At 39.8% G+C, this 11,428-nt stretch overlaps 1 protein-coding gene across 1 annotated transcript in view; it reads right to left on the bottom strand.

The window, feature by feature from the left end:
* Window positions 1–10,880, bottom strand: part of CELF4 (CUGBP Elav-like family member 4) — a 265,017-nt gene extending 254,137 nt beyond the window's left edge. The window contains exon 1 of the mRNA XM_042831131.1: window positions 10,832–10,880. Within this exon, the coding sequence (XP_042687065.1) occupies window positions 10,832–10,880 (49 nt within the window). The remainder of the gene's footprint in view (window positions 1–10,831) is intronic.
* Window positions 10,881–11,428: the final 548 nt, after the last annotated feature.

The following is an 11,428-nucleotide window of genomic DNA, read 5'->3' on the forward strand; positions in this document are numbered from 1 at the left end:
AAGTAATCTCTTTAAGATCCATTAAGAAATCTGAAGCAGTGCAAGAATTGAAGCCTCAGTCTTTCAAGCTGCAATCTATTGCCCACTCTACAGCTTTTGCTTCCTCTGTGCAGGATCATGCTGCAACACTGCCCTTAAAATTGAAAAGAAAGGAAACTGTCCCTCACTAATTGAAGCCAACTGTTTATCTTCCCTGGGGGAAAATGTTTCAGTGCAGTGCTGCCTTGAAAATTACCTCTCTACAAATGATATTACAAGGGGTCATATTCATTTTCCACCACAGATTCTAAAACAGGCTGGTTTTAAATATAAAAATATTTTGTTAATTATGAAAACACGTTTTCACATTTTAAAGACACAGATGTTAGGCACTGCTTTCAATTTGAAATCTTTTTTATTAGTATTTTGAGTTCACTTCCTGCCATGATGATGGGAGTGGTAAAAATCCCAAATATAAAAATGCAAATTGCTTTTAAGGAAGAATTAAAATTGATCAGATTATCTCTACTGCTCAGGCTGATTGGGATGCAACCCATCTTATTCTTCTCTCAACACTGTGAAATAATCAAATTAATGGAGAGAGATCCCTTTCCCTTTTAGGACAAAAACCAACATAGCACCTTTTGTTAATATATTTTAATAAGAATTTCAGAAAATTCAAGTATTACCATTTGCATGATACAAATGGAAAACTGAGGTCCATAAAGGTAAAAGCTGTGATCCATCCTACCTCTCTTCAGATGCCTAAAAGCAGGGCACCTAAAGCTGTTAGCTGCCATAAATTCACTCCAGATTCAGTGAGGAGAGGGGAAACTTCAGAGCACCTTTTATCCCATCTGTTTCAAGATGGGGCAAATCACCTTCTAGAGGTACCTCTTCCTCTCCACTTTCCATAGCAGAAGCCAAGATAATTAGCTTCCACTGTGTGCTCAGTATTCAAGTACTAAGCCCAGATGAAGTGAATGCTGCCAGAAACAACATTTTAAGGAGAGTGGCATGAAATCCCGGTTTAAAATTTCCTCTGGCCCTTAATCCAAGGATCCTAACTAAGAAGCTCAACTTCTAGATAAAAGCACTAGATGCTAGTTTACTCAAAGCACTGAATTATTTACATACTGATTTTCCACCTCCCATTTCACATACATGCTGCAATTGAAAAAAAGCTGTATGTGTCATGGAGAAAAGTTTGCTTGACCTTCAGTATCTCCTGAGTCTCAAAGCTTTTTGAGAGCTGTGACACTGTCATCTGGGATCTGAGCAGGCAAGGAGCAAAACTCATCTAGCAAAACGCTCAGCAGATAGAGGGGGTTCAAACTGCACCGAGACAGGCTGAGGCATTTGTATGATGAAATTGCTCAACTGCAAACTTGCTGTGCCTATGGCTTGAGGATATTGACTGTAGTCTGGGCATTTCCTAGCTCCCACATCACAGTAACACCCACTTTCCAGAACGACCCTGGATTACACAAGAGTCAAAAGGCTTTGCAAGCATGCAGTAAGCAAGTGGCAATCATGAACAAACAGGCATGCAGCATTACATACTGGATGCTGGGCTCAGTTTATACCCTGGTAATACTTTAGCCAGCACTTTAGTTGTTTGAGCTTACCAGATCTAGAACAAACAAACTTACTTATCTAGGACCAGGATTTTAAAAGTGATCAGATTGACAGTGCTAACACTTTGAGTTAGATGGAGAAATAACTACACATGAATGACTGTGGCAGATGCATTCAGCTCTACATTGCCAGAAAGAACTGAAACTCAAACTCAGAGTAATGATGGTGAGGAGGAGAAAAAAGCTGGAGACCTTGTAGTATTTTTTTTTTTTCATTAGTTATAAAATATTATTCTTTTTTTACCCCAATTCTAGATGATCTGCAACAAGTTTTCTGAGTTTTCTGATATATGCTACTTTTATACTAGTTTCTTTTTTACTAGATTTTTTTCTTTTTTTTTAAAGTAATTCTTTCCTTTGTCATTCTTCTTTACTTCACATTTTACATCAGGCCTCTCCTAAGGGCTCTTCCTTCCTGGAGTGTTGTATAGGAACATGCAATACTGGGATTTTGGCATGGGGAGGAAAACGGCTTGTGCATTTTCATTAAAATATCAGTTGGTAAAATATAAGGGAAAAAAAAAGCAACCAACCAACTAAACAAAAAAACAGCAAGCAATACCCAATGGGAGAAGGGACAACACCAGACACCTCACACCTAACTCATTGTTGGCTCTGTGGTGGAAGCTCATACATCACTCAGGAGGCAAGCTCCCCTCTAGGAGCTAGGCTTGGATTTGATGTGATGAAATTTGTATCCCCTGTGATTATCAGACCAAAGTCACAGGGAAAAAGCCTGGAAAATCTGAACAAGTAAATTAAATACGTTAGGTGTGAGCATTAGTCACCCTTATTTTCTTCAACACTAGGTAGAAGAATAGCCTCTATTTTCCATTCCCCCCAAATGCTTCTCTGCAAGAACAGCAAAACATGCCTACCATTTTTTAAAGAGATGTCCATGTAACCATAACTACAAGTTAGTCAATAGAAAAATACATAATAAATGGCTGTTATTTCAACTCTTTTGTGAGACAGTTAATTAGAAACTTCATTTGTCTACATGGATTGCACTTATTCAGCTATATTCTAATAAAATGTGCATTGCTTCTAGTGAAGGGAATGTATTTCCTATTGATGTGCTATGAACTACTATACAGAGCGGTGTTATTATATCCCTGTGTAATAACAAGCCAATTATAATGATCAGCAAAACCTTTACAATAAAGTCAATGCATGAGGAGTGATTATCATAATGCATTCTAACTGTTCAGTGCCATAAATGCTTTGCAATTAATTGTGGAGCATATCTATAAATGTATTATTAATGCTGTATAAAAACCCATTGACAAGCAACCTTTACATTAAAAAAAGATAGCAGGACTGTAATGCGTCCCTGAGTTCACCTAGGAGGTTGAGCTGTATTTACCAAGGCAGAATTTTTTTACAGAATTCTATGTTTTATTTCCTCCACCCTCCTCACCACTTCTTCCATCTTTATTCTGTTACACAGAATCCAGTTATACACCATACTGGATTTTTAGTCCTTTACACAACATTTTTGGGCACAACTAAAAGCTTGCACTGGTGTCTTAATCCTATGACACTGACAGCCCATCTTTCTTGAAAGCCAAAGGCACTAGCCACAAGAAATAAGCAAATAAAAGTATATCATAACCTACATCGGCAATGCATAAAGATTGAGAAGAAAGGAGTCAAAGTTACATAATTGATCAAAAGTTGTGTGGTACCTCAGTGGCAGAGAGAAGAACTGATATAAAAGCCTCAAGGCAGTGAGCTCCCCAGCCTCTCTGTAGGCTCTTCTCTAGGCTCTTCTCCTTATCAATAAACTACTAGGTTACAGATGCTATATGAAAAATATGCAGTATGGTTAGTTTTGTTTCCTCCCCCCCCCCCCCTTTTTTTTTTATTTCCTTAACTCTTTATTTTAAAAGGTTGTCCTGAGGACATGTGCTAGAACACAATGTCCTGTGGAACTCTTCCAGTTCCTATTGATGGGCACCCTTCCATCGATTTCAATCACGATGGAAAGGGCAGACATGAACAAAAGTTTGATTTCCCTTATACAATTTCAGCAGGTGAGTACAAAGTGGAGCACATCAGCCTTCAGTAGTGTCATCGAATATAAAACATTACACATAAGGATCTTCTGGAGCCCTTTTTCTCCCCCAGAATTAAGTTTTACCAGACAGAAGAGAGCACAAACAGGGTCATCCAAGGCTACTTTGAGTTAACTGACACATTTGCATGCAGCACTGATGGTACCTTCTGCTTGCTTGAAAACAGGACCTTGTGAAAACAACAGTATTCAGCTCTCAGTATTGAGCAGTTGTGAATTTCTAGAACACCAGAATATTTTTCATTTCTCATAGTCTGTGATTGGCCCTATGACAAGTCACAACTAGAAAGAGAAGACCTCAATGACTACTAAAATACTGTTTCTAGATCAGCCTTATCCTGAGATTTAAGGAAGAACATCACTTTTAAAAAGTTTTTTAACAGATGTTCTGTTCTGGAATGAAAACCAGAGACAGATTTCCTTTGAACCTAGTGGCATTGTTGAAGAAGGCTCCATCACATGCACTGGGTTCTAAAGTTCAGCTCTGCCTCTGGAAGACCTTTGCCTCTCTAAGACTGGACTGAGTAAAAACAAGAAGCCCAGGTATGGGTGAGTTTCTTGATTCAGCCCTGGACTTAGGGAATCCATGTTTTCATTGAGGAAACCAAGAAACGTGGTCCAGAAATGGCCAGAGAGATGCTCAAGTCTATGCAATATATGATGGTCCTTGTAGCTCCAGGTCCAAATTCTTCTCCAGCCATGACCAAATAGGCAGAGAGACAAACTGACTTCATAAATTGACTGTATCTCCAACAGCTGTTCCTCAGTGCCCACCCTGCCAATGGTGCTTTGCTAGTGCTTTCTGTGGGTTCTGATACTTCTTCAAACTCTAAGGCAAGAAGGCTGCCTCCCAGAATGATATCAGGTTCTTTTCCCCTCTGACTCCTGAGCTCATCTCCCTTCCCCATGGATTTTTTTTTAACATAATATTAGATTACTTTAAAACAATCATTACTTCTTTTTTTCCTTCACCCAGAGAACTACAGTGAGCTATTTAATACTGAACATGCAATTAATAGAGAGAAGATACTTGGATTTAGGTGTGGGCTGTGTTTTCTGCAAAAAAAATTCTCCTGTTAGAAAGGTGGAAAAGAGTTGACCAATCATATTTTGGGCAAATTTAAGTAAGAGCATATATACAACACTGTGAGATTTAGAAGTGCAATGTAGTACGGAGTTGAAAATCTTTCAAACTGCAAGGGAAGAGAAAGAATGGGAGATATGGTTTTTAAATTTGTAGGCACTGAAGGAAAAAAGAAGGTGGAATGCGATAAAGGTGTGGCAAATTACTTGTCCAGAGGTCTTGAGTTGAGACCTCAAAAAATATGAAGACAGATCTGCTACTATCCAACCACCATTTCTGTCCTGAAAAGTGTACTGGTCACAGCCAAGTGTGACACACGTGTTCTGTGTGATCTTCACAAGTACCTCCTTGTGCCATCCACAACTTGAGCTATAAAAGATATGGGTGAGAATACTACAGGGCTTATGATGATTTTGGTAGAGTTAATGGTAGTCCCTAAAGATGTGTTCAGGACAGATCAGCTTAGATATTTCTGACTAGTCGTGACAGAGAGAACATTATCTCCCTAGGTTACAGTTGGACTGGATGATCTTGCAGGTGGTTTCCAACCTTGCGATTTCATGATTCTATATTTGTTTGCCAGTGCTGACTGCCTGGTCCTGCTGAATGGCTCTGGGACTGCTAAAAAGGAACTGAGGAGAAAAAAAATCCGTGCAGGCAAAGTAAAAGTGGGATGAATGGATCACCATTTGGAAACAAAACATTTTGTCATCCCACTTTCCAGTTTTTGAGGTGGGAAGTAATAAAGGGAGCTCAGCAAAGATAAAAGCCACAGAAATGCCAGTAAAATGGCTTCCATGGAATCTGGCATGCTAGGCTAGACATGTGATTCAAATAAAAGAATGAGATGGTACAAGTCTGATGTGTGCATATTTTCACACTCGGACTTCTGGCACATGAGTAAAGCCTAACCTTGAGAAGTGCATGACAGGAGATGCTGGGCTCTGCCAAGATTGCCACTTCCTTATTTACTCTTAGCTCTCTTCTTCACACCTTCCTTGTGGTTGTATAGACCTTCTCAAAGCACTTCCAGAGAAGAAGGAAATAATTCCACATGGTTTTGTTATAGCAGAGTAAAGCCAATCCAACCTGAAGTCATTTGATTGTAGCAGTTAACCCAGCCTGCATCTGGACAGGAAGATTTCTGAGACATTTTGGCCAACAGCATGAGCCATAGAATTCTGAATATTTAAATGAAAAATAGCTAAATAGCAGATAGTGAGTGGAATCTGAGGCTACGTTCATCACAGACAAGCCCTGCCAGCTGCAGCAGAGGGCTAGTGAGAGTTAGAAATGCCACAGATGAAATAAGAAATAGATCCAGACTTTTGTCCCCAAAGACAATAGGCCTTATAAATTGCAGAGAGGTCATTCTGGCCCCATCATAATTGCTGTGCTGATGGACGGGAATAAAAAGAAACAGATTATGGTGCATGAGCAAAGCACCACAGTATTGCTGCATATTGTGAGTGCTTGGACATTTTGTTCTGAAGCTGGAATAAACCATAACCAAACAGATAATTTCAGAGCCTGCATACTGAATAACAGCTTGAGAAATGATGCAAGTCACTTGAAATATGACAGTCCAAATCTTCCAGCAGCTGCTATCACGTTCCCTAAACAGCAGACAAAAAAGACACTGCACACACCTTCTGCAAAACATACACAAACAAATTTTCTTGCAAGCACAAACAGACACAAAGGCTTTTGTAGATTTGTGAAGTCTTGCATGCAGAAAGCACTGCAATGTGTCAAACTGCAGGGTCTCCTATAAATCCCTCTACTCCCTCTCTGCAGGATGCTGCTACCTTTCAACTAAACAACTTCAGACTTTGACTTTTTTTTTTTTTTTTTAATTTTCTTTAGTACAGGAACCTTCTATAATTTCTTCACAAAATACAGGACCAGAAACCACTGTGAAGTGTTTCTGGGTAGAGACGTTAACACTGAACCTGGGTAGCACACTGTGTGTGTCTTTGCATGCCTTCCTTTATGGACCTTCCCCTGTCCTTTGAGAGGAATGTGGAGGCAATGGCGCATCTAAGCATCACTAATAGAGTGTAACTAGAGAAGCAGGAGAGTCCTTTCCTTTTAAAAAATGTTACTCCCAGAACACGCTAGTGGGACCTCAGGGCTGTGTTTATCACAGGTTAACCCTGCCAGCTGCAGCAGGAGCTGTCTAGTGAGGGCTAGAGATACCGTGAACAAAATAAGAAATGGCTCCAAACTTTCGCCTCTAACCACAAAACAGACTTGAAATCTTTCCCTAAGTTTGCAAAACTTTAATTCATTGATATCTACAAAACTAATTTTAGAGCTGAATAGAAGACAAAGAACTAAAGTCAAGTCATCAACAGGATGAAAGTAATAGAAAATTCTTTCTGTTTAATTGGGATTTGTCTTACTCAGAATATAACATCAAGTTGTAGTTTACATGCCTAAAACGTATCAGACAACATAACACATGGCAAAATAACTTCTGTGGAATCAAAGCAAAATTTGGGCAGCACAAATGTCAGACAAAGATTTTAAGATATCCTTGATGTAGCTAATTATACTCTGATTTTTTTCTGAAAGAAATACAGAATTTTTGCCTTTTTGTCACGTTCTATCAATCTGATCACTGCTGAGGTCTTTATAAAATGTTGGAGGATTCTGACCTTCCTATGAGATATTTGGAGTCACATGAAGCATCTGATAGAAGAAATACTCCCATGTAACATTCTGCAGCTTGAGCATTTGCACACACAAATAGGCAGGAATGCAAGATGCACAATTTTCCCATTAATTTAGACTGTTTCCCAAGAGAAATGTATTGAAAATACATTCATTTCTAAGTCCTGTGAGATTAGGCAAATGTAAATAATGCCAGTTTTTACTGAAAAGAATTGCATTCTTTGTCTTGCTCCTAGTCCAATGTGGGGATTAACAGACAAAATAATAAAAAAAGCACAACTAATAAGGGGCAGTCAGAATTTCCATTTTGCTGGGATGAGTGAAATTTGTGCAAAGCAATATTTTGCATTCCTCCCTAAATCTAGATGGTCTGATAGTCTAAATTCATACTCACATGCTCCAAATGCCAACAAACCCACTTTTGTTTCAACTGAGAATCAAGACACAGAAGGGATTGAAGACCAATGAATTACAGGCTGTATAACAAGGGAAAAAATTATCTAGCACATTCTGCTTTTGTTGCTGTCGTTGGAGTAAATTCCAGACTCCTACCAGCTTTGGGTTTTGGGAGATCTTACTGGGAAAGTCAAGGGCCCATGCTTCAACAAAATCTGGGTATTTATCCTTGTGTAAAACACAGTCTCATTGCCTCAAGAACACCGTTCACCATTTCCAGTTACAGCCTCTTTCTGAACTATAGATTCAAACAGCATCACATCCTCTCTTTACTACCTTGACTTGGCACCAAAATTCCCTATGTGTCAGAAGACAGGGATGTATTTAGAGCATGGGCTTTGAGCAGACTGTGCAGTACAGAAGAGATGTTTAATCTTCCAAGCCTTTCCCCTTTCCTCATGTCCCATCCTGATACATGAGTTGGGTATAATAAGCTACAACTTAACAACTTTGTTGTTGAAGTTGACCTTTATCTTGCAGCCCTAATGAAGTCTTTTGATGTGCTCCTAAGATACACAGCCTCCTTTTTAGCATTCTGTTTGCCTTGCCTCCTTTAACTGGTGGGCTCACAGAGAACGTAAGTTTTCATACAATGCCTCCCTTGGGTGCCAATTGTTCTTTTCTCCCATAGTTGCCCTTGAGTCATGCCGTTCTGAAACATCACCAGCCCACAAGCAGCCTGACAGTGGGAAATTAGGACAGCGTGTCTTTCACACCAATGATGAGCACACACATTTGGCCCTACATTATCATCACCACCGACAGGAGAAATACGGAAGCGGAGTGGGTAGAAAGAGATGAGGCTTGTATGTGTAGGGGAGATAATTAGGTAAAATACAATGGAGAGGGAACTACTGGTGTGACAGATAATGTGGAATCAAACTGCCACCCGAGCCCTTTGCGGTTCAATCCTCTCCTCCTGAAAGCAGCTGCTCTTAGCAAGAGTTTGAAAATCTTCCCCAGAAAACCAGGCATGTGTTCTCTATTAGTGATTTGCATTTAAAAAAAAAAAAAAAAAAAAAGTGATTGGGAGCTACATACCCTGTAGGCACACTGAGCAAATTGGCCAGCCTAATTATTATTTTTTGGTATGTCTAATTAAATAGACAAAAGGCTCTCCCTTCACTCCCGCTGTCGGCACGAGCTCCAGTGGAATGTGCATAATGTCCCCTCATTTGCCCAAGCAGCTGAGCCTTTCCCTTTCCCCATAGGAGATCCACACTGACAACTGCCCATAGCTTACCCACACCTACTAAGACATGGAGCCAGATCTTCAGAGGGGAAGGAAAAGGGGGAAAATTGACCCTGTTCTGTTAAAAACCACTAGAAGATGCTGCCTTGTGTGACATGCTTTGTTGCAGATTAGAAAAGTGCTCTGTCCCTTGATAGAAGAACTTGCCACTGCAGAGCCTTTTGAACGCTTTCTGTACACCGCTAGCAAACTCCCCTGAATTTACTTTATGGGGACTCCAGAAGTGCCATATTTATCCCTGGACTTTCGGGCACTTTTCCAGTATTCAGTTCTTGCCCTGCTTTGTAATTACACGGCACCGCAACTCTTCCTTACAGAGCCTCTGCCAACCTGCTGGTTTCACCACTCCGTGACACCAGCCCTCTAACTATGAGCTGTGTACAAAATCTTCCAATGACTTGAGTCACTGGAGAGTTTCAGCCTCACACTGATGCAGTCAAAGCATCTGGAATCCAAAGCTTTCAACTGAAAAAGAATACAATTTCAGGGCCTTTTATCTGCAGGACATTTTGCTCCTTTTCAGTAGCTCGTGCTGGGGAATTTCCACTAATGTCAACACAAAGATAGAGTCACATAAATGAAGAAAAGTTTATGTCTATGTTGAAAATTAAAGAGTTTTCATATAACGCATGGCCAAATCATCACTAGATGACAAAATCTATTCCCATGTTTCTATGATACCTAAGCACTACTGCTTTAACTGCATATATTGACAAAAGCCTCTAGTTTGTGTTGTTTTTTTTCAGCCAAGCAGATAGGTATAGAGAAGAATGAATGCCATTATATATATATATGTGTGTGTGTGTATATTTATATATACATAAATATGCAAATTTAAGAAAATAGAGTGCAAACTAGTCCTGCATAACTGATGATGTTACCCATTCTTAGTGAGCTCTGTATTTGATCTGACAAACAGGCCCCTACCAAGCAAGTATGCTGTAGTACCACAAAATCAGTTGTGAAAGAAAGCCTGTAAGAAAAAAAGCAGAAAGAAACAAAAACCTGTCAGAAAGAAAACCTGTCAGAGGAAACACCTTATCACCAGTGATCAATGGAATGGTCACTTAGCAAAGCCTTCCAAATCCACTATGCAGGACGGAAAAGAGAAAGACCAGCTCCTTACTCCAACTACATCTGTACAAATCCTGAATAACTCCCTTTTTCTGAGAGAAGCCTTCAGCTTCCACAACATGTTTATCCACATAAGCTGATGCAGGTGTAGAAAACTCTTAACAATTTACCTTGTCCATGACCAGAGTTGTTTCAGTTCAAGGAGAAACAACATGGTCAGATAAATCGTAAAATGTCTGCTTTATCCTAACCACATTAAACACCTCTGCAGCTCAGCAGAACATAGGTCTGAAAAACTATGTTGCCGTCATTGCTGTTAAACTTTGTTAAGTCAGTGCCTGATGCTTCACTTCTTAACAAGGCAGTTATTTGTTTCCCAGGCAATCTCTGGCACCTGCCTGCCTTTTAAAATCAAATAATAATTGAATATGAGGAAAGCGAGACGAAGTAAAGGAGATTTAATAAAGAGAATCTTTGCTGCAGAGGGAATTTCTTTGGCAGTGATTACGTTACTAATTGATCAGCACATTGCCTGAGAGAAGCCAGAGACAACAATTATACTTAGCACTGTAGCTGAAAGCAATGCAGTCAACTACCTCCTCGGCTTTCGCTGTCCGCTGGTTTCACCTGGATCGGTCTATTCATCTGTAAGAGAAAACGAAGAGAGACAGATATTTAACAATGGAATTGAGCATTCATATATAGAGTCATGCATCATAGTAAGCACAAGAATATGCTCCCTGAGGAGGGAAAAAAAGCTATTAGTAAGCAAAGAAGTGACCACAGAGCACAGGCTGCCTGGGCAGCTTCTTGGTGTGAGGTAATTCAGTGCCACCCCATTTTCCTGACAGGCGCTCTGCTGAATCACACCAGGAGAGAGACTGACTCTTTTCACTTGGGTTGTGAAATTTTAAATGTAACTTTTAAAATTTCTAATAGTTTCTTCTGAAAAAGCTACTGTGTCAGAACAGAAGTAAATTTCACCTCAACCATTGGCTCAGGAGGTTTGGCTATGATTATCAGCAGTATGGGGGAATGGTACTTGGACCTAGTTTGCCCATGTCATGGAAGTGCTGGCCATTGAGACTTTCTTCAGAGGACAGGCACAGTAAGTTAGTCAAAATCTCCCTTTCCCTCTTTTGCTTTTTCAAATGTGCTTTTCCTTTCTTACATCAGAATATATGTGCATATAC

This window comes from Centrocercus urophasianus, unplaced genomic scaffold, assembly GCF_019232065.1.
Source record: "Centrocercus urophasianus isolate 14NV4802_14NV808 unplaced genomic scaffold, USGS_Curo_1.0 seq_35, whole genome shotgun sequence".
In the NCBI taxonomy this organism is placed as follows: Eukaryota; Metazoa; Chordata; class Aves; order Galliformes; family Phasianidae; genus Centrocercus; species Centrocercus urophasianus.